Source organism: Cheilinus undulatus, linkage group 22 (assembly GCF_018320785.1).
Source record: "Cheilinus undulatus linkage group 22, ASM1832078v1, whole genome shotgun sequence".
NCBI classification, from domain to species: domain Eukaryota; kingdom Metazoa; phylum Chordata; class Actinopteri; order Labriformes; family Labridae; genus Cheilinus; species Cheilinus undulatus.
The window spans coordinates 32,774,523-32,798,210 of NC_054886.1; the positions used below are offsets into that span (position 1 = coordinate 32,774,523).

Sequence of the window (23,688 nt, forward strand, 5' to 3'; positions counted from 1 at the left end):
TCTCCATGGCGATTAATTGCAATATCCTCTTTAATCCATAACATGTTCCTTTAACCATGCTTAAAGCTGTAGTAAGTGATTTATTTTTAGTGTCGTACGCCCACAAAAACAACACAACCAGTCAGGATCTTGTTATTGAAGCTGTCTAACAGAATAACACACTTCTGCACCGCCTCCTTGAGCTGCACTCTCACTTGAGGAAAACCAGCAAGGGACGATGCTCCAGCCAATGAGGAGGCTAGTACTCACAGCCAATCACGGCTCAGGATGGAGGGAGCGCTTTTATTGGCCGCTGTGGTAGGTGCGCTTCTGCCTCTCAGCTCCGTGAGAGGTTGCTACATTGGCGGAGTTACGGCGGTGTTTGGTCCTATGTAGAATTTGTTCATGCTTAGTATTTTCTAACCTGTAATCCGGTCATTGATTTTAGTGGGAGTAAAAATCACTCCACAAGAGCTTTGCCACCGTCAATATTCAATTCAGCGGATGTCCACATCTGCAAGGAGTTATGTGAGTAGAGGGGCGGAGCTACGGAGCTCAAACACAGAGAAGAACAGGAAGGGAGAGGGAGTATAGTTGATTCTACACGGCCCTCATCAAATGTTACATACTCAGGCTTTAAGTTCATTTCATCATCTTTGATCTACCTGTAAAAGCAGGTCTGTCTACTATAGATGTGCAGTCAAGGTTTGCAGGATGATATGGCCGACTGCTCTCTGCCTCAGCAGACTGCACGTAGCCAATCTCTGGACTTGTAGGGCTGCCAGGAGGCCATGACTGCCCTTCACCATCGGGCCCGTTTGCACTGGATTCAACACGTGCTATGGAACCTGAATATTGTGGAAGCATGCTATGTCCAGCGATGAGTCCAACCCACAAACTCAGCTCTGCTACTCATCTCACAAAGTCATGTTCCTGACAAATATGATTCCATTTTAAAGAGAAATGAAAAGGCTTTCCAATGGTATAAGATGTTTTGCTGAAAAACATTGGTACTGATGCTCAGAGACAGCTTCATTGTGCTTTTCAAGTCAAATGTCAAATGCATAGTTTAACACCATTAGATATTAAGAAATATGCAGGAGTGCACGTACAAAATGACTCACTGAATTCCACTGATCCCTTATTAATGAGACAGCATTTACACGTCTCAGCAGTTAGAGTTCAGTTTCATTTCTCTGAGAAAATAAGGTCAACTCTAAAGCTTAGAGTCCTCAGCTAAGAACACTTCCTGTTTCTGTCGAAAGAACACAATGAACTATGGGCAACCTGCACTTAAAAACATTGTTTACTTTATTCTTGTGTACATAAATAAAAACAAAGTTAAATAACTGATAAACATATAATTCTATGAAAGTCTTTGTGTTTGTTGTCTACTCCATCTCCATGATGACTCGATGACTTCGTTCCTCTGAAACAACACGAGCAGCTGCAATGCGAGGAAATATAGAGCAATGATTAATAAAGATGGAAAAATATCAGGTAATGGCTACAGTATTAATGTGAGTATTTTCAGTTCTCACCTCTCCTCCTGTCCCTGTAAATGAGGGCCAGTATGATGGTGGACAGCAGGTATGGAGTCCCAGCGACTACATGACAAAAAACACTGAGGATGTTAAATACAGGAACTGGAGGGGCGTGAGGACCAGCATCAGGACCTGCTGGGTCTGGAACTGGAGAGAGATGTTAGATTTCTATGTGAACAGGAAAATTACAGTCATGTAGAGACTGTCTGAAAGTGTTCCCTGGGAACAAAAAGTTGTGGAAGTAGTCTCAATGTCTTAAAATCAAACCCAAGGTCAAGTGCTCTAACGTGCATTCTCTCTGATGGTCAGCAGGGGGAGACTCTGATTGTTTGATGAGTTTAGGGCTGCAGTAATAAGTCCTCTGAAGCAGTGGTTCTCATGGTGAAAAAACAGGATGCCAAAAACTCTAGAAGACCTCGGCTGACGTGTCCATTTACTTCCTTCTACCCTGGTTTGCTGGACAAGGAGTAAATTCTGTTTTGTTCTTGAAGTCTTGACCTAATTATCCTGTTATCTTGTATGGAAATATCTTCAAAAAAGTAGTTTTTCCCTCTAATTTCATCAGACCTTTAGAAAAATCCAACATAATTTACAATATAAAAGCAAAACAGACTGAGGGAAATGTTTATGTCCTTCTAAAGTTTAGGCCTGTCTACGTTCAGTCAAATGTTTGGTTTTATCCAAAGTCCAAACTGCAACACTTTTCTTCATACTGTTTTAAAAACGTGAACACTGGAAAAATAATAACATTTTCCTCTTTTTGCTCATTTTTGGCCACTTTTTGCCACTTGTAACTTATTTTTGCAAACTTTTTGCAACCTTTAACCCACTTTTTCAATTGTTGGCCCTTTTTTTTCCTCCAAATTTTGCTTAATTTCTTAAATGACCTTTGACCTTTCTCTAACCAAGTTTTGGCAAGTTTTAACCCTTTTTTGCCACTCTTTTCTCAATTTCTGCCTATTTTTTAATCTGTTTGGCCACTTTATGCCCAGTTTTGCTGCATTTTTTTCTGATCACTTTTAACAACTCCTTTTTTTGCCACTGTTTCTTTTCTTTCTCCTTTTTTTAATATCACTTTAACCCATTCCCGCCACTTTTTGCCATTTTTGCCCAAAAATGCCACATTAAAAAAAGATCATTTTAACCTATATTTGCCTTTTTTTGGTCATGTTTGGCTATTTTTTTTTTGACACTTGTAACCTATTTTTGCCAACTTTTTTTGCCACCTTTCACCCACTTTTGCCATGGTATGGCCATTTTTTTTTTTGCCAAATTTTGCTATTTTTTTATATTTCTTTTGACTTTTCTTTAACCAAGTTTTGCAACATTTTGCAACCATTTTTTGCCACTCTTTTCTCAATATTTTGCCCACTTTTTAATTTTTTTGCCACTTTTTGCCCAGTTTTGCTGCACTTTTTCTAATCACTTTTTACCCCGTTTTGCCACCCTTTTGCTACCGTTTTTTTAAACATCACTTTTACCCATTATTGCCACTTTTGCCCAATTTTGCCATTGTTTGGCCACTTTTTGCCCAAATATGCCTCATTAACAAAAACAAAACAAATATTTTTGCCAACTTTTTTGCAACCTCTCGCCAACTTTTGCTATTGTTTTGCCCTTTTTTGTGGGGGCCAAATTTTGCTTAATTTTTAAAATCACTTTTGACGTTTCTCAAACCAAGTTTTTGCAAATTCAACCCTTTTTTTGTCACCCTTTTTTCATTTTTTTGCCCTTTTTTAAATTTGTTTGGCCACTTTTTGCCCAGTTTGCTGCATTTTTTCCTCATCACTTTTAACTCCGTTTTACCACCTTTTGCCACTGTTTTTGCCTCTTAAACCCATTCCTGCCACTTTTTTTTCCCAATTTTGCCATTGGTTGGCAACTTTTTGCCCAAATATGCCTCAATTAAAAAAAAAACAAAACAAAACAAAAAAAAAAAAACAAAAAACCTGTTTTTGCCAACTTCTTTGCAACCTTTTGCCTACTTTTGCTATTTTTGCCCCCCCCCTTTTTTTTTTTGCCAAATTTTGCTGAATCTCAAATCACTTTTGACCCCTTTTTTGCCACCCTTTTGTTGACCTCCATAATCCCCCAGTTGGCTGGGACTCAGAAAGCTTATTGTACTCATTAGCAGATTTTTTAAATGATATTAAACTTGTGTTAAACACTGGAAAACAGGGGGGTGCAGGTGGCGGTAGTGATTTCAGGTGGGCCCATGTATGCGGATGGCCTGAAGTCCTTTACCGGATGTCTCTCCCCCCCGCTCTCATCCCTGTTTCCGACTCTGTTCACTGTCCTCCTCTATCAAATAAAGGCACAAAAGTGCTCAAAATAAATCTTAAAAAAACCCAAAACAAAACAAAAAAACAAAACAAAACTGGAAAATAAATCTCCACCTCTCTAAACGCTAAATCTAAGCCCCCCAGCCTGCCGCCTATCCCCTCTTTTCAGGACACACAGATCAAGTTCATTGGTATGTTGTTATTTATGTAGATAGATGGTAGTACCTCTAACAGACATCCAGCTGTCTAGTGACTCTTCAACCCCAGAGATGCACTTGTAGAGTCCTTCATCAGATCTGGAAACACTGTGGATGGTCATATTTCCAGTCTTGCTGCTGCTGATGAGGCGGCCATCTTTGTAGAAATCAGTCTGGACGGTGGAGGAAGTCAGTCTGCTGGTGCAGCGTAGAGTCACGCTGTCTCCCTCCTTCACAGGAAGAGCAGGACTCTCCAGGATCACGACACCATCTAAAGGACAGACCAAACATGACTGTTCTGGTTTATTGTTGTGTTCCTAATAATCTGTCTAGTTTTTGAACCCACGGGTCACTGTGATGTTGACAGGCTGGCTGCACTCTCCAGCTGCAGACTCACACCAGTACACTCCACTGTCAAATGGGAAAAGACAATCCAGGAAGTAGTCTGGTTCATTTACAACCCTTGCTGGCTTTTTGTTTTCCTCATGATCTGTTAGCCACGATTCAGTGCACTCCTCATTAGTTCGGTATGATGTGTTCCTCTTAACCGTCCAATGAGAAGAGATCGCCTGCTCTCCACAGCTCAGTGAGAGGGACTCATACTTAAAGAACTGGGATCTGTTTGGGAGAACTCTCAGAGCGGCTGAAAGAGACAGAAAAAGGGTAAATTAAGATTTGATCTCATTTCCAAGAGTAGGATAGGAGGTTTAACCTTCAGAATCATGTTCTAGACAGAGTGTAAGAGGCAGACACCCTCACTGGTTGTAAGAGGAGACTTTAAAAAGTCTATTTTTGATGAAGCTTGGGGAGGACAGGCTCAGGCTTGGATCAGCTTTGTTATGCTGCCACCAAACCTACCTGCCCATGTGTGAAAAGTCATCCCTCCTTGAATTCACTGGGATTAATAATGTTTTTTGGAAAGCCAAGTTCAGTTCCACTAGCCAAACCCAGACCTGATTACTGCCAGACCTGTTGAATCTAGAAATTCCTTAAATAGAACCTGTCTGACAAAGTGAAGTAGACTAAGACGGTGGTTCTCAAAGTGTGGCAAGGCCCACTAGTGTGCCCTGAGGCAAGTCAAGTTGTGCCATGGAGATTTGGCTCGGCCCCTGAAAACCCCCCAGAGAATGGACCCTCCCCAGTTGTGATTTATTGATATCAGTGCATGTGTGTTGATTAGTAGCATTGGTGCTAGCATCCTGGCTAGCAGTTACTTCATTTAGCAAGCTATTACTGAGCTAAGTTTGGTGTTGAAGTTATTAATTCTTGCTACTTTTAACCAAGTTAACCAATTTTCTACCCATTTTGCCACTTATTTTGACAACTTAAACCATTTTTGCTGCTTTTTTTTTGTTTTTAAATACTTTTGACCCATTTTTGCAATGTGTTTGGATCTTTTTACCACACTTAACCCATTTTTGCTACCTTTTTACATTTTTTGTCTACTTGTGCTATTATTTGGACATTTTTTGCCAATGTTTTTTCATCACTTTTCACCCCTTTTAGCAACTTAAACCCTTTTCGCCACTTTTCTGCCACTTGGAAGTGGACGGTATCTTGTTAAATCTGGGGATGTTTGGGTCTTTCTCTCACCATTTTTTCCAAATAGTAGGCCAGTTGGCAACCTAAGAGAAAGATTGATGGCTGGCCATTTCTAAGGCCTTGCAACACCAATGAACCAAGGTGAGAGCCATTATCCACAAACGGAGAAAACTTTCAACAGTGGTAAACCATTCCAGGAGTGGCCAGTCTACAGAAATCACTCATGGACGACCCATCCAGGAGCTCCCAAATGAACCCAGAACAACATCAGGCCTCACTGACTCAGTTAAGGTCAGAGTTCATGACTCAACAATGATAAAGAGACTGGGCAAAAATGACATTATGGGAGAGTTCCAAGGCCAAAACCACTGCTGAGCAAAAAGAACACAAAGTCTCGTCTCATGTTTGACTAAAATCATCCTGATGATCCCTAAGACTTCTGGGAATATATTTTGCAGACTGACCAGACAAAAGTTTTGGAAGGGTCAGGGTAAAAGAACATCAGACCAACAGTTAAACATGGTGGTGGCAGTGTGATGGTCTGGACCAGGACCTGGACCACTTGCTATAACTGATGGAACCATGAATTCTGCTCTTGACCAGAAAAAATCCTGAAGGAGAATGTCCAACCATCAGTTCATGACCTCAGGCTCAAGAGCACTTGGGTTATGGAGCAGGGCGATGATCCCAAACTCACCAGCAAGTCCACCTCTGAATGGACTTAAAAACTAAATGCAGGTTCTGGAGTGGTCTAGTCAAAGTCTGGACTTGAATCTGATTGAGATGCTGTGGCATGACCTTAAACAGGCTGTTCATGCTGGAAAACCCTCCAATATGGCTGAATTAAACAATTCTGCTAAGAAGAGTGGGCCAAAATTCCTCCACAGAGATGTGAGAAACTCACTGACAGGGCCAGGTAGGGTTGGATGGCTTTTCCATTACTAAATAAAACCATTAATTAAAACCTGACTTTCATATTTACTGCTGTTTTTACAGAGTCTTTGTTTTTGCATCAAAACACCGAGTAAAATTCTTCATTTGTGAAACAGAACCTGACATTAAACCTAACTCTGATTTTCTGATAAACATTAAAGTCCCACTGTCTTTTTAAATGCATTCTTGTTCATTCAATACACCTGATAGTATACCTGATAAAAATGATCTAAAAGTCTGGAGAAACAACAGGATAGAAATCAACCATGAGAATACTAAATATGCAGATGATACTAGCATGTTTTTGCTGTTTGTCCTAGAGCAGAAATAGCAGTGCCTGCCTGTCAGAGTAGCCTGTGCATTCTTTAACTAGTTTGCATTCTAGTTTGCATTCAGGGCTAGTTAACAGCAGTTCACATCTAAGCAGTGAAATCTGTCCAGTACTCACCTACGATCGCACACAGAGCTGTTATCTCCATGATGCAACGACACAAACACTGACTGTCTACCTGGAAAGCTTTGCTTTTAGACTTTGTGTTATACATGAGAAAAAAACCCACCACTTCCTGTCTTGACCTTCCTCTACAGCGTTTCTTCACATCTCTTTAGGTGTGCAGCCACAGCCCTTTTTTTCGTCGTACAATAAGCTTTTCATCTTAGACATCTGAGAGGGCAAAACAACTGCCATGCAGATCTTTCCATTACGTTTTGCATATCGATAATGCATGCAACTCTTAAAGAACATTTAATGTAAACTTTGATTTGTGCATGCAAAGGAAAAAAGGCAGGCTGTTTTTGACACCAGGCATCTATATTTGGCTGTAAATGTTTGATCAAAGCAAGAAGAAAAAAAGGCTTTTTAAATGACTACAGCCATGCAGACCTCACAGCTCCTCCCGCTTTAACACTGCGCTCACTTTAAACAGGCTAACTTTTGGCCCCATGAGTTTATGAAGTAGAGTGGGAGGTAGAGACACAGCAGACAAGTGTGACTTTGGTGGGTTGAGACCCGTAAGTCTTTTTGAGTGGGTTACAGACATGTGACTGGAAAAAACAAGTGGTAAAAACTCAGTGATGTGCTTTTATTTTGAAAGATGTTCCTCCACCTCTATGCACTTTAGTCTTCTGTTCCATCTCAAATCCAAATGGCCCTACTTTTGACTAAAATGTTAATTTATGATTGAAATTGTAAGAAAGCTGGGGGCCCACGGAGGTCTTCAAAATCATGGTCCATTATAAAGTGAAGCTGTGATTACAATATTTATACTTTTACCTGAAAAAAGACTCTCTCTTACAAAAGAAACAAAAAATGAATTTTATTTATCTTATGCTGTAGTAAGTGATTTAAACAATGTTGATGGGCACATTGTACCAAACAATTAAAAAAGTAATGCCAGGCTCCATAGTGGGGCCATAATGTCCACAAATGTAAGGTTGCATTAGTGCAAGAAACTGAGACATCTTTTATTTAGAAAAGAAAAGATTAATTGTGAGGAAAAAAGATGGGTTAAAAAGGGATAGAAGTGGCAAAAAAGAAGTTGGAGAAATGGGCAAGAAGCGGCAAAAATAGGGCAGGATGGCAAAAAACTAGAAAAGGTCTATACAAAAATAGGTGAAAGGGGCAAAAATTGGTGAAAAGAGGCAAAAATGGTCAAAGACAGCAAAAAGGTGGCAAAAATAGGAAAAAATGGGCATGCAGTGATCAAAAATGGAGAAAAAAGGCAGTGAAAATGGGCAAAAAATGACAAAGGAGGCTACGATAGGTAAGAAATGGCAAAACACTGTGAAAAGTGACCCAAAAAAAAAGTAGTAGAAATAAGCAAAAACTGGTGAAAGACCATAAAAATGTGTGTAAAGGGCAAAAATAGGTTTAAAGTGGCAAAAATAGTCAAAAACAGCAAAAAAGTTGCATGAATGGGAAAAATGTGCAAAAAATGTGCAGGAAAAAAGCAGCAAAAATGGGCAAAAAAATTACAAAAGTGGGTAAAATAGGCAAAAAGTTGCAAAAAATGGTTGAAAGGTTGCAAAAAGTGGCGAAATGGGTTAAGAATGTAAACGTAGTGGCAAAAATAGGGTAGGATGGCAAAAAAACTGGCAAACGTCTACGTAAAAATAGGTGAAAAGGGGCAAAAATAGGTTTAGAGTGGCAAAAATGTTCAAAAGCAGCAAAAAAGTGATATAAATAGGAAAACATGGGCATGCAGTGATCAAAAATGGAGAAAAAAGGCTGTTAAAAAGGGCAAAAAATGACAAAGGAGGCTACAACTGGCAAGAAATGGCAAAAAATTGTGAAAAATGACCAAAAAGAAGTTGTAGAAATTAGCAAAAATTGTCGAAAGACACTGCAAACGTGGGGGAAAAGGGCAAAAATTGTTAAAGTGGCAAAAATGGTCAAAAACAGCAAAAAAAGTTGCATGAATGGGAAAAATGTGCAAAAAATGTGCAGGAAAAAAGCAGCAAAAATGGGCAAAATAACTACAAAGATTGCTAAAATGGGCAAACAGTTGCAAAAATGGTTGAAAGGTTGCAAAAAGTGGCAAAATGGGACAAGGTTGTTAAAAAGTATTGGCAAATATACGGTAGGATGGCAAAAAAAAGTGGGAAAGCTCTGCAAAAATGGCTGAAAGGGCGAAAATTGGTTTTGAGTGAGAAAAATTATCAAAAGCAGCAAAAAAGGGTCATAAATGAGAAACATTAAAAGAAGAGGAGGAAAAAAGTAGCAAAAATGACAAAGGTGGCCAAGTAGGCAAAAAGTGGCAAAAACCAAGCAAAAGGTGGTAACAAGAAGAAGCAAAAATGGACAAAACTGGCAAATAAAACGATGCAAAAATGAAACCAAAGTTGAAAAAAAGGGGGACAAGTGGCAAAAACATTCATAAATGGGTAAAAAAAAGTTTGCCAAAGTGGCAAAAAATGACAATGGGCATGTGAAATGGGCAAAAGGATGCAATAAGATGCTGCAGAAATGGGCAAATGGGAAAAATAATAAAATAATGCAAATTAGGGCAGAAAGTGCAAAAAAGAAAAAAAAAGTGGGAAAAATGGGCACACAATGACAAAAGGAGGCTAAAATGGGCAAAAAGTTGCAAAATGAAGTCGCAGAGATGGCAAAATGGGACAAAAATGGGTTAAAAATTGCAAAAATAAACTTCAGTAGTGGATGGAAAAAAGAGATGAAAAAGCTTAAAAAGTAGCACGGATAAATAATTCCTGATTTTCCAAACTCCAAGCTCCAAACTGAAGAAACTGTTAGCCAGGATGCTAGCATCAATGCTACTGATCAAACACACACGCACTGACATCATCAATAAACAAAACCAGGGAGGGCCTAATCTCTGGGTTTATCAAGGGAAAGGTCAGGTCCTGAAGCTGGACCAGTTGAAAACCATTAAGGTAAATAAGACTTCAACTCCACGTGAACTTATTTCAGCCACTTCCTGCATGTTTGTGCAGACGTGTGGGCATCTTTCTGAGATCTTCAGAGCGTAACATCCTTGATATAATGAGAAAACAGGATCTTATCTTGTTTCACTGCTTTGTTCTCAGACACCCCCTCTGTTCACTTCCTCTTACTCTTTAGTTCACAGCAGGTTTAGGATGAAAATGTGCAGTAGGTTTATTTTTTCAGACATTTTTGCATTAATAATTTTGACAACCTAAGGAGTGAACACATCTGCCAAACACCCATAGGGAGTGACATGTAGCGTGAAAACACTCCCTATCAGAAGACTCAAAAAGCCATTTTTTTTGGTGCATTTCTTCCCAGCCATACATACCTGTGACACTGATGGTTAAAGCGAGGCTCTGCTCTCCTGACTCTGTCTCACACCGGTAGAGTCCATCATCAAAGGGGTAAGTGGTATAGATGGTGCAGGTGGAGTTCTTCAGAGCTCCCCAACCATTCGGGCAGGTCTCCACTCCTTTCCTGGTCGTATTTCTCTTCAGCAGACCTCCTTGGGATAAGGCATCGCAGCTCAGAGAGAAACGCTCATACAGGAAGAACTGAGATCTGCTGGGACTCATCTGGAGATGGAAGACTGGAGGACAAAAACAATACACACATAAAGTGAGCTCAGCTTTCTTAGGTGGTCAGGAAAAGTTCAGACCATGTAATACTTCAGTGATTTAACTGAGGCTTGAGTAAGGATCTAAATAAAGTTACAAGGACTGTGTGTAGGAAGAGACGTCTAAGTTTGAAGAACATTTTTGTTTTAAGAATTGTGGTGAGTTAATGCATTTTTTCCTCCAAGACAGTGTAGCAGCCAAATTTCATTCTAAAATCCCCCTAAAGTGTTTAATATCCGAACATGAAGACCTCATTACCCTTGTCTTTGGCATCAGATGATGCTCTTATGAGAATCACACCTAAAGACAGAGAAAGAGAAGATAAATATATAGATGGCCTGTTGATTCTGAACCAGTAAGATCTCATAGATAAATGACTTACTCACAGAAGCTGAGGACTAACACGGTGAGCTTCATCCTCTCCTGCTACAGGCTGGTAAATGGTCCACTTCTGCACGGTCCGCTCTGCACTTCCTCTCTTAAACCAAACCTCTGCCAGATCTGTGTGCTCATCTCAGTTTTCAGGTCACTGACACAGAATCTACAAAAACACAGTAGAAAAGTCTAAGACAGAGCGAACACTGACTCAGGCTCTGACTAGGGTACAGAGCCACAAGTACTTGCTTATTTCTTCTGTCAGAGGTAAATTCTGAACTTTAGCTGTTTGTGTTGGATGCAGGAGGACTGCAAATCACACACCTTTGAAAAAGCCACTCTTCAGTGCAGAAATCAACAGGGGTGTAGCAATCCATCCATGTGGATCATTGCAGCAATAGGCTGATCAATCAGACGATTATTCAGTCAGATGACTGGAAAGTCAAAAAAGTCAGTGCAATCCATTTATTGCACTGAATTGTCTCATGCCATGTTAAGTCACGCTGTCGATTGTATCAAATCGTCTCATGCCATGTTGAGTTGTACTGTGTTGATTGTATTGAATCATCTCATGCCGTGTTGAGCCATGCTGTGTTGATTGCATCGTCTTTTGCCGTGTTGATTGTTAGCTTGAAGTGTGACTCTCTCCCAATGGTCTAGTCCCACATGCTCCTCCACATCATTAATGTTTTAATTAAAATCTTATTCTGTTTGAAGAAGAAGGGTTTGCATATTGAAAAAGGCTATATTTGAACTGCAGCAGAAATAAATGAATAGCTTTTTCTTTTTTGCTTTGATCAGAGTGGTTTTAAACAGGTTGAAAATAAAATAATTAACATGGAATATAACATATCCTTTGAAACCTAACTTTGCTTGGCCATGAAAGCCCTCCCCTTTATCCCCCTTTATGGGCGGCCTTAACAACAGCCCCCAAATGCACCAAAACCCTGCTGGAGAGCCGAGAAATAAATGCTTTCACTGTGAATTTTACCTTAAGTTTCCCAATTCCATGTAAGAGTATGGTGGTTGTTGAGTGTCTTCCCATTGTTTCATTGCAACAAAATCATCCACTCAGTCAAAACTGGAAAAGAGTACAATAACAAATCATGCATATGTAAATTCACCGTTCTGGAAAATGCTCAACTTTGTGCCAGTGCAGTTAACTTGCTGCAAACTAGGTAACCCTGATTGGTGTTTGACTACAATTTCTTGGGAATCAAATCAGGCTGAATATCTAACCACACTCATAGCTTTCTATGCTTGCAATGTTGACACACAGGTTTGACGAACTTCAGATCAGATGAGCAGAAGTTTTACCGAAGCCTACATTCAGAAGTACACATGAAAAGTGCTGAAGGTGAAGTTTTTCTTACCTTATGTACCGACTGGTGGTTTAGAGGCACCATGACTGTGAGGAGACAATGTTGCTTGACTGAATTGTTCTTCTTTCCCATTTTGCTGGTGACGATTAAAGGTAAGAACAATGATTACATCTTCTACAGACTCTTCCAAGGTTTACAGCATATTTTTTAGCTTCATTAGATGTAGACATTGTTGTGAGTTGGTAAACTCTAAGGCTGCATTCACACTGCAAGCCTTGATGGCAGATCCTAATCTCCAGTTGTGTTCTGCTTTTTCAGGTGACCCAGGGTTGATCGGACCCCCAGAGCCTGTTGTAGGGTTCGTTGGACGACACTGTGTCCTTCCATGTCACTTGCAGCCAGCTGAGAGCGTTGCTGAGAAGACTGTGGAGTGGTCGCGATCGGATTTGGATCCTACTTATGTTCTGATTTATCGACACGGGAGGTTTGAGCCTGATGAGCTGAATCCAGACTTCAAACAAAGAACTAATTTGTCTTTACAGGAGCTCAGAAATGGCACCATGTCCCTACATTTAAACGACCTTCAACTCTCAGACACCGGGACATACATATGCAAACTCATCGATGGTTTGAGGTCTCAGCGTTTCACTGAAGTCCCTGTTGGTAAGCTCATGATCTGACTGTTTTTGTCAAAGATTCTTTGTGGTATGAACACATTTTGTTGTCTCCTTCTCAGTCATAGGAGCTGTTTCTGAGCCACAGATCACTCTTCAGACATTTTCTGACAAGCTGGTTTTAATTTGTGAGGCTGAAAAGTGGTATCCAAAGCCTGAGATGGAGTGGAGGGATGGTGAAGGACAGATCATTCCTCCTGCAGACAACCTGACAAAGTATGATGGCTACTACTCCATCTGCAGCAGGATTGAAGTGGATATTGCTGCTGTATCAAGCTTTACATGCATAGTTCGACAAAAGGACATCAGAAAAACCCGGGAAACAAATTACACCACTTCAGGTAAGCCTTTTTAAGTTGATGTAAAAGACAGCACAAAGATTGACTGTCTCAGTCTCAGGTAATGCTCACAGATCAATAACGTGTTAAAACACAAAATATGGTCAATATCCTAAGAGCAAGGGTGTCCAAATTATGGCCGGGGGCCAAATGTGGCTCTTGTCCAATAAATTGAAACTTGTGCTTTACTGTAGTGTATAGTTTATCCTAGTTTTCGTATTGACAGACCAGAATAGCCCAGTATAACCGAACCATGGGGGCTCATCCGGGAAGGTAACACAAAACTACATTCGTCTGTCATTTAGAAAATACAGAAAAAATATAGTAGCTCATATAGTTTGTGATGAAAGTATGAATTCATTTGGATTAGTGTATGCTTTACTTCCAGCACTTGGCCGTGCTAATTCTGTAAACAAACATTTTGACACAACAATTCATCAATTCACTTTTTTCGTGACTTAACTTTAAAGCATATCAAATCTCTTAGTGTATCTTTACTTAAATTAGACTGGATTGACTTACTTTGATATAATAAACGGGAGGTATATGAAAGTGAACCCCAACATCCTTGGAATTTTCTGTATGTGGCGGAAAATGTTTGGACACGCCTGCCTAAGAGGATTGACGAGTATTTCAGAGTAGCCTGCCTTTTCACCAAAGACCTTCTGCAGCTTACACTCCTTGAAAATGCATTGATACAGCCTTGGAGAACAGTCTGCTAATTTAATTTGATAATGACGATGGAAATAAAGTGACAAATCTGCTCACAGCTGTATGGACAATTGTTTTTATTTTTTCAGAACTCTGCAAATCTTCTGTAATCTTCAGAGAATGGGCTTCACAGACGATCTCTCACTACAATTTTTTTCTCGGGCTGATAGTAGTGGTGCTGCTGTTCATCGCTGCACTGATTCTGGGGTTAATACTGGGTAAGTAACTAGAAATATGATAAATGCCACTACAAATATGTTTTTATTCATCAATCTGTCTTCCACTGGTCTTCCACTTTGATGATGAATTGCTGTTGATCCTAAACGCTTCCACTTTCTATTAATATCACAGGTGACTGTAGAATATCCAGCAGGAATGACATTTAATGAACTGGAAGAGAATACTGTTTTTGTGGTACTGAATTGGCTTTGGTTTTCAAGGAAAGAGGCTACTATAGGTCCATGATGCTCCAAACTGTGACCCCTGAACTGTGGTTGTTTGGGACATAAATATACAACACAAAACTGTTACACTTATAATAGTAAAACTTCACTTACTTCAAGTAAATGGTAGTTTGTGCTATGCAGAGATCTAGTGGTTTTCATAATAGTGCCAAAGAGCATCTTGAAGGTCACATAATAATCTTTAGATAGAAGGAAGAAGCACTGAGACAGTGTAACTTCACATGTATTTGATTAATCTGATACACTGAATTAATGTCTGGTTCATCTTTCCACATGTGCACTTCAACTAGATGCAACGGTTATAGCAGTGTTACTCAACCCTGCTCAACCAAAGAGCCAAATTGTTGAAAAATACCTTTGTGAGAGCTACAGTCTAAGTAGTGAGAAGTGGCAAAAATGGGTTAAAGTGGCAATAAAATAAGCTGAAGGTGGAACCAATGGTCAAAAAGCAGAAAAAATGGTGAAAAAGGGCAAAATGGCAAATACTGGGTAAGAATTGGTGAAAATGGGGAGAGAATTGAAAAGTGGCAGAAATGGGTAAAAACAATTAAATGTCATAGGTGGCAAAATGGTCAAAAGTAGCAAAAATATGGAGAAAAATGGGTGAAAAGTGACTGAAATGGGCCAAAATTTGCAAAAATGTATGAAAAATGGGCAAGAAGCAGCAGAGTGGCAAAATGTTAAAAAGTAGCATTTAATGGCTGAAGGCAGCTTAAGTGGGAAAAAAGCAGCAAAAAGGCCAAATATGGGCAAAAAATTGCAAATAGCAAAAAGCCGGATAAACGTGGAAAAAAGCAGTAAAAATCGGCTAAAAGCAGAAAAAATTAATTAAACATGGCAAAAAAGGGGCAAAAAATACAAAAAAGGGCAGTGGAAATACACAGACAGGAAATTAAGGTTGAAAATTTAGTGGACAAAATTTCACTTTTTTTCACACAAAAGGTTCTGGGGAATAATATTTCAAATTTAGACATAAAAGAGCCACAAATCATCACAAAAGAGCCCCATGTGGCTCAAGAGCCTCACACTGAGTATCACTGGAGGAACCTGTAGGTACATTGCTCTGATAATGGCTAATAGCTGGTGTAGGAAAACAAACTATTTATTCAAATCAACTGAAAACACAAACACTTTTTGTGTTACAGGTGGAGCTGATACAGCTGACAGTCCTCAGCAGGCTGACACTAATAGTCCTCAGAAAGAAGTTCAACCCCTGCAGCGACAAACGACCGTGTAACCATCCAAAATGGTCAACTTCAGCAACTAAATGACAATTTCACTACCAGAGTTGATCAACTTCAGCAACTAAATGACAATTTCACTACCAGAGTTGATCAACTTCAGCAACTACATGACAATTTCACTACCAGAGTTGATCAACTTCAGCAACTACATGACAATTTCACTACCAGAGTTGATCAACTTCAGCAACTAAATGACAATTTCACTACCAGAGTTGATCAACTTCAGCAACTACATGACAATTTCACTACCAGAGTTGATGAACTTCAGCAACTAAATGACAATTTCACTACCAGAGTTGATCAACTTCAGCAACTACATGACAATTTCACTACCAGAGTTGATCAACTTCAGCAACTAAATAACAATTTCACTACCAGAGTTGATCAACTTAACAACTGAATGACAATTTCACTACCAGAGTTGATCAACTTCAGCAACTAAATGACAATTTCACTACCAGAGTTGATCAACTTCAGCAACTACATGACAATTTCACTACCAGAGTTGATCAACTTCAGCAACTAAATGACAATTTCACCACCAGAGTTGATCAACTTCGGCAACTAAATGACAATTTCACTACCAGAGTTGATCAACTTCTGCAACAAAATGACAATTTCACTACCAGAGTTGATCAACTTCTGCAACAAAATGACAATTTTACTACCAGAGTTGATCAACTTCAGCATCTAAATGAAAATTTCACCACCAGAGTTGATCAACTTCAGCAACTAAATGACAACATCACCACCAGAGTTGATCAACTTCAGCAACTAAATGACAATTTCACTACCAGAGTTGATCAACTTCAGCATCTAAATGAAAATTTCACTACCAGAGTTGATCAAATTCAGCAACAAAATCACAATTTAACCACCAGAGCTGATCAACTTCAGCAACTAAATGACAACATCACCACCAGAGTTGATCAACTTCAGCAACTAAATGACAATTTCACTACCAGAGTTGATGAACTTCAGCAACTAAATGACAATTTCACTACCAGAGTTGATGAACTTCAGCAACTAAATGACAATTTCACTACCAGAGTTGATTAACTTCAGCAACTAAATGACAATTTCACTACCAGAGTTGATCAACTTCAGCATCTAAATGATGATTTCAAAATGTAACCACCAGAGTTGATCAACTTAACAACTGAATGACAATTTACTCCCAAAAATGGTTTTCTTCAACAGAAAGAATAGTTCGGTGCCAAATTTGGTCATTAGCCACAGATTAATGATTAAGGCACTGAAATTGGTCAACTCCAGCAACTAAATGATGATTGAACCACAAAAGGGCCAACTTGCGTTAGAGAATCACATCTAAATATGTATCATGTAAAGAAGAAGCCATATGTGAACAGGAGTCAGTTGAATCCAAATTCAAATATCTCTTTGCAACCCGGGATGCTGTGTCCTGTGGACTGAAGAGGAGGGGGACCATCCAGCTTGTTGTCCCAGAACAGTTCAAAAGAAAATAAAACAAACAAACTGATTTTATTCTGAAAGAAATAAAGAAAGGCCTGGTTGGTAACCTGAAAAAAAATCACACTTGTATGTGTTTTATATGCTTTATTCTTTTGTGTATGAAATAAAAACACATTAAATAACTGTTAAACATAAACTTCTATTAAAATCTGTGTGTGGTTTTGTCTATTCCATCTCCATGATGACACGATTGCTTTGATTCTCTGAAATAAGAAAATGTTGTATTAATAAAGTAATAAAAGAAGTCCATGGCCGGCCAGCCAGCATTAATAGATGAGTATTTTAAGTTCTCACCTCTCCTCCTGTCCCTGTAAATGAGGGCCAGTATGATGGTGGACAGCAGGTATGGAGTCCCAGCAACTACGTGACAAATAACTCTGAGGATGGTAAATACAGGAACTGGAGGGGCATCAGGACCTGCTGGGTCTGGAACTGGAAAGAGATGTTAGATTTTTATGGAAATAAAAAAGTTACAGTCAATTAGATTTTATGTGATAGTGTTCTCAGGGACTCGTGTTCTTTCTAACAGCCAGCAGGGGGAGACTCTGGCTCCCCCTGCTGGCTGTTAGAATCTGGGTCTGCAGGCCGGCAGAAAGTTGCACTTCAAGCCTCACCAAAGGTCAGGGGTCAGTTTAGAGGCCACCCCTTTTCATTGTTTATATAATTACCATTGATCTAAATGTTATAAAAGTATATGTTAGTTCTTATGCTGATGACACCCTATTGTACTGCTCAGTAGAGTTTTCATGATATTAAACTTGTGTAAAACACTGTAAAAACAAATATCCACTGCTCTCAAACTCAAAATCTATCCCTTAACCTGCCGTCAATCTCCACTTTGCAGGGCACACTAACAGGCACTTTTTAACACCTTTTCATCATGTTTTTGCCCATTCTTCCAGATTTGACTCATGTTTGCCTCTTTTATCAAATTTTTGCTTCTTTTTGCTCATTTTCCACTTTTATGCCACTTTAAACTGCTTTTCACCATTTTCTACCCATTTTTAACAGTTTTCCACCCTAATAAACCCATTTTTGCTGCTTGTATCTGATGTATGCATCTTTTAACAAATGTTTACCATTTGTTGCCAATTTTTGCCAACCTTTACCTATTTTTGCCACTTTTATGCCACTTTAAAGCTGCTTTTCACCATTTTCTACCCATTTTTTAACCGTTTTCCACCTCAATGAAGCTATTTTTGGTGTTTGTATACATGTTTGTGGCTTTTAACTAGTTTTTGCCATTTTTGCCACATTGTACCTGGTTTTGCTGTGTTCTTTACCTCATTTTCTTTACTTTCGCTGCCAATTTTACAATTTCACCATTTTTTTCTATCTCCACTTTGCAGGGCACACAAACAGGCACTTTTTAACACCTTTTCATCATGTTTCTGCCCATTGTTCCAAATTTGACCCATGTTTGCCACTTTTTATATAATTTTTGCTACTTTTTGCCCATTTTCCACTTTTATGCCACTTTAAACTGCTTTTCACCATTTTCTACCCATTTTTAACAGTTTTCCACCCTAATAAACCCATTTTTGCTGCTTGTATCTCATGTTTGCGTCTTTAACTAGTTTTTGCCATTTGTCGCCTATTTTTTGCCAAACTTTACCTATTTTTGCTCATTTTTTCCCTCCTTTTCACCTATTTTTGTCCACTTTGAACCCATTTATGCCACTTTAAAACCGTTTTTCACCATTTTCTACCCATTTTTTAACAGTTTCGTCTAAATGAACCTATCTTTACTGCTTTTTTCCCATGTTTTTGCTAACCTGGCACTCCAGATGGGTTTGCTTCACAGATCCATCTGGAAAACCTTCAATAGACAGCATTTGGGAGAGGGTAGAGCCTTTGAAAAAACTTGAAGGGTGATTGGATGAACGTTCTGTCTGTCACATCTCTACAGGCCAATCAGAGCAACAGAACATGTGACGTAGCCGCTACCGAGGTTCACGTGTGCAGCTACTGAGGAATAACGTGAAACATGGTGACTTTAGACATGTAAGAACTCGACTTTTATCGTTTTTGAAAAGAAAACAACTCACTGCTGATCTTTGTTCTTCTTTTAACCAAGAAATGTCATCAAGTTCTGATAAAACTGGCGCTTTAGCAGCATCCGCGCTAATCTCTTCCTCCATATCTGCACAGGTCTCTTGCTGCTGCTTGTTTACGTCATGACTCCACCGCGCCTGAAAGTACTGCCCCTCGTCGCTGATTGGTCCTGTCACTTTCTAACCAGGCCCAAACGGTTCAGACGGGAGCTTTGCAAGATGGATTCACTTGTGAGAAACATGGAAACAGGCGTAACATCTGCTTTGAGAGGTTAAGTTTTTGCCATTTGTTGCCCATTTTTGCCACATTTTACCTAGTTTTTCTTTTTTAACCCCGTTTTCATGACTTTAGCTGCCTTTTTAACCACTTTTTTGACAGTTTAAAACCGTTTTTCACCATTTCTTCTCATTTCTAACCCTTTTCTGCCTTTGAGGACCCACTTGTTCTGCTTGTATGCCTCTTTGAACCCATTTTGCCAAATTTCCCCCCTTTGTTGCCTCTTTTCATACTGATTTGATTATTTTTACCTTAAAGTAATTTCAGTTTCTCTGCTTTATTCTCAGGCATCCTGACATTTGTGCACATCAAGGCTGTGATATGAAGCCTGATATTACTTTCCAAATGGTTTGTGCCCATCGACATTGTTACTGTTGCTGAAAAAAGGTAATTCTGTTTTAAGAACATTTTGAAAAGGCTTTATCGTACTACAGCATTATTTAATAAAAATCATGTTTTTGTAGCCTTGATAAGATTGGTGAGCATTCAGGTTTAAAATAAAGTAATAAAATGTGTTTATTACAGATTGATTCTAGAATGGACCAGGATTTTCTGACCTCCATGGGCCCAGAAAGCTCTTCCCTTTCTCCCCTTATGGGTGACCTTGTACACAGATCAAGTGTGTTGATATCTTGGTATGTAGATAGATGGTAGTACCTCTAACAGACAACCAGCTGTCTGCTGACACTCCAGCCCCAGAGATGCACTTGTAGAGTCCTTCATCAGATCTGGAAACACTGTGGATGGTCATATTTCCAGTCATGCTGCTATTGATGAGGCGGCCATCTTTGTAGAAATCATTCTGGACGATGGAGGAAGTCTCTCTGTTTGTGCAGCATAGAGTCACACTGTCTCCCTCCTTCACAGGAAGAGCAGGACTCTCCAGGATCACAGCGCCATCTGAAGGACAGACCAAATTTGGTAGTTAAGTTTTAAAAAGTCCTTCTCTTCCTTCTGTATGTTTGTAACTGTTGCAGCTGTTGCTGAGTGTCTGCTTAGTGAAATAAATGAGTATTACGTTTGCAGTCAGGAGTCAGCACCAGTGTTGAATTGTTTCAGGAAACAAGTCAACATTTATGGTGTGTCTTCAGTTTTCACCTACGACCACACAGTTATCTCCATGACGCAATGGCACAAACACTAACTGTCTACCCAGAAGGCCTTTGGTTTCACACCTCTTATTGAATTTGAGCATTGATTCCACCACTTCCTCAAACATGACCTTTTTCTCTGCACCACATATGTCATGTGTGTCGCCATAGTGAAAGCCATTATCCACAAATGGAGAAAACTTGGAACTTGCCTGAAGTGATGGAACCATCAGTGTGGTTTAACAGAGCTCTGGAAAAGTTCACAGCCAGGGACAGGGGGGTTTTTGGTTGGGTGACCTCAGAGTTCCACCTCTGCTTTTTGCAGATGATGTGGTTCTGTTGGCCTCTTCAGCCGGAGACCTCCAGCAGGTACTGGGGTGTGTTTTTTTTGCTAAGTGCGAAGTGTTCAGGATGAAGTCCATTCACTCCATCAGCATCTAGTCCAGATCCTCACAGGTCTCCTGCTCTGCGTACCCCAGTCTTCTCCTATTTCCAAAGACCCTGCTATTTTCTCTTTCACTAAATTTGTAAACTATTGTTGTATTCAATCTGTCCTTGATTAAAGTGACATGTAGCGTCAAAATGCTCTCAAACAGCCTTTTTTTGGTGAATTTCTTATCCAGCTGTACGTACCCGTGACACTGATGGTTAAAGCGTGGCTCTGCTCTCCTGACTCTGTCTCACACCAGTAGAGTCCACCATCAAAGAGGTACATGGTTTGGATGGTGCAGGTCGAACCCTTCAGAGCTCCCCAACCATTCGGGCAGGTCTCCACTCCTTTCCTGGTCGTATTTCTCTTCAGCAGACCTCCTCGGGATAAGGCATCGCAGCTCAGAGAGAAACGCTCATACAGGAAGAACTGAGATCTGCTGGGACTCATCTGGAGATGGAAGACTGGAGGACAAGAACAAGCAGATTTAACACCAAGCTTCAAAACCCAATGGCCTCATAAGCCATCTGGTCCACTCTGACATTAGGACAGAGCTGCAGCTTCAGTGCTTGGTATTTACCAGCCTCTACTCTCACCAGAAGAAGACGAACGTTTCCAGTAAATACCCAACAAAGCCGACAGGGTTGCCCTAAAGCAGGGGTCATCAAGTAGATTTGCACAGGGGCCAGATTTATTCTTGACAGAGACTCTGGGGGCCGGACTTTAAATACACAAAAGTTAAAGAAATATTTTGGTCTGATTGAAACATTATTGTAGTATTTGTATGTTCTTTCAAAACACAGGACATTCTAAGTTATTATCAGTGAGATCTATCCCTATCTGTCCCCCATTTGTGACACTTTAACCCTTTTTGATACTTTTTTCCGCTTTTTCCTCTTTTACCTATTTTTGTAAGATTTTAACCCCTTTTAAACCACTTTTCCAGCATGTTTTATCCTCCTGGTTCCCCTTTTCTTCTATTTTTGACACTTTTTAACCTCTTTTCATCACATTTTTTTCAACATTAAATCAGTGTTTGCCTCTTGTCAACCATTTTGTCACTCTTTAACCCCTTGTTGCAACTTTGCCAGGCTATTTGTGCTGTTTTTTGCCACTTTTAACCAATTTTTCATACTTTTCCCCAATTTTTCCAATCTTTAGCCCATTTTAAACCACTTTTCCAGCATGTTTCTGCATGTTTTATCCTCTTTGTGCCTCTTTTTTAATCAATTTTTGCCACTTTTCTTCTTTTTTCTACTTTTTCACCCCTTGTCAGTCATTTTTTGCACTGTTTTAGCCACTTTTAACCTATTTTAATACTATTTGCCCTTTTCCCTCTTTTACCAATGTTTTCAAGATTTGAACCCCTCTTAACCCCTTTTCCTGTATGTTTTAGCCACTTTTATCCACTTTTTTTAGCACCTTTTGATGACATTTTTTCAACATTTAAATCAATGTTTGCCATTTCTCACCCATTTTTCCACTCTTTATCCCCTTTCCACTACTTTGCCAGGCTATTTGTGACCTATTTTTGATACTTTTAACCCATTTTTGATACTTTTTGTCTCTTTAACCCATTTTTTTTCCATTCGTAACCCCTTTTATCCTCTTTGTTCCCCTTTTCTTCTATTTTTATCACCTTTTAACCTCTTTTTGTTACTTTATTTGCACTATTTTTGACACATTCAACCCATTTTTGATACATTTACCCCTTTTTTTTCCTGTTTTCACCACCTTTTCACCAATTTTTGTCCCTTTGTGCCACTCCACAACTCATTTTGCCTTTTTTCACCCATTTTTTTGTAACACTTTTTCCAACCTTACCCCTTTTTTAAAAATATAAAGTAAGTATGACTGAAAAGTACATTTCTGTAAAAACAGATCCAGTGTTAAGTCGTTCTAAAGTTATTTCAGTAGTAATTGTTTTGGGGGGTGGGTTTAACAGCTGCAGACATTTAAAGTGAAGGGATACTCTTAAAACCACAATGTCTTCTTCTCCTCCTTTTCTGAATGCAATGATCTTTCAGGGACCTGACAGGAAGCTTTGGGGGGCCTGATATGGCCCCCGGGCCGCAAGTTGATGATCAATGCCTTGAAGCAAATGATGGAGTAGAAAGTTTCAGACTATGGCTGTTGATTTAAGTTCAGTCCAGGAACACGAAACAAGAACCAGGGCTGAACCCAGACCACAAAAGGGAAGGTTTGACTCTCTTTGAAGAACATATTTGGATAACTTCTTGTAAAAACATGAACATGAAACCCAGAGAGTTGTGTGGAGTTAATGCATTACCACTTCTAGACAGTGTAGCAGCCATATTTCATTCTGAAATCCCCCTAAAGTCTTTAATAACTGAACATGAAGAGCTCATTACCTTCGTCTTTGGCATCAGGTGATGCTCTTGTGAGAATCACACCTAAAGACAGAGAAAGAGAAGATAAATATCAGGATGTTGTGTTGATTCTGAACCAGTAAGATCTCACAGATAAATGAGTTACTCACAGAAGCTGAGGACTAACACGGTGAGCTTCATCCTCTCCTGCTGCAGGCTGGTAAATGGTCGACTTCTGCACGGTCCGCTCTGCACTTCCTCTCTTAAACCAAACCTCAGTGAGGCCTGCGTTGCTCATCTCTGTTTCTAGGTCAGTGACAAACAGTCGCTCTAACAGAGCCC

At 39.6% G+C, this 23,688-nt stretch overlaps 2 protein-coding genes across 4 annotated transcripts; both read right to left on the reverse strand.

Moving 5' to 3' along the window:
• Positions 1-1,356: 1,356 nt before the first annotated feature.
• LOC121505019 (low affinity immunoglobulin gamma Fc region receptor II-b-like) lies at positions 1,357-10,955 on the reverse strand. 3 transcript variants are annotated; one of them, XM_041780139.1, is made up of 7 exons: positions 10,929-10,955; positions 10,801-10,842; positions 10,254-10,514; positions 4,349-4,645; positions 4,031-4,273; positions 1,521-1,586; positions 1,357-1,426 (listed from the first exon to the last, which is right to left on the reverse strand). In XM_041780139.1, the coding sequence occupies exons 3-7, from the start codon at positions 10,498-10,500 to the stop codon at positions 1,371-1,373; spliced, it is 909 nt and encodes a 302-aa protein (XP_041636073.1). In that variant the 5' UTR covers positions 10,501-10,514; positions 10,801-10,842; positions 10,929-10,955; the 3' UTR covers positions 1,357-1,370. The 3 variants fall into 3 exon arrangements, with proteins under 3 accessions (XP_041636073.1, XP_041636072.1, XP_041636074.1); XM_041780138.1 differs by having other exon boundaries at positions 1,521-1,670; XM_041780140.1 differs by lacking the exons at positions 10,254-10,514; positions 10,801-10,842; positions 10,929-10,955 and adding an exon at positions 6,926-6,959 and having other exon boundaries at positions 1,521-1,670.
• A 6,374-nt stretch (positions 10,956-17,329) lies between these two features.
• On the reverse strand, positions 17,330-23,644 carry LOC121504344 (low affinity immunoglobulin gamma Fc region receptor II-a-like). The gene is made up of 6 exons (XM_041779055.1): positions 23,536-23,644; positions 23,389-23,430; positions 21,220-21,480; positions 20,153-20,395; positions 17,459-17,596; positions 17,330-17,367 (listed from the first exon to the last, which is right to left on the reverse strand). The coding sequence occupies exons 1-6, from the start codon at positions 23,642-23,644 to the stop codon at positions 17,330-17,332; spliced, it is 831 nt and encodes a 276-aa protein (XP_041634989.1).
• Positions 23,645-23,688: the final 44 nt, after the last annotated feature.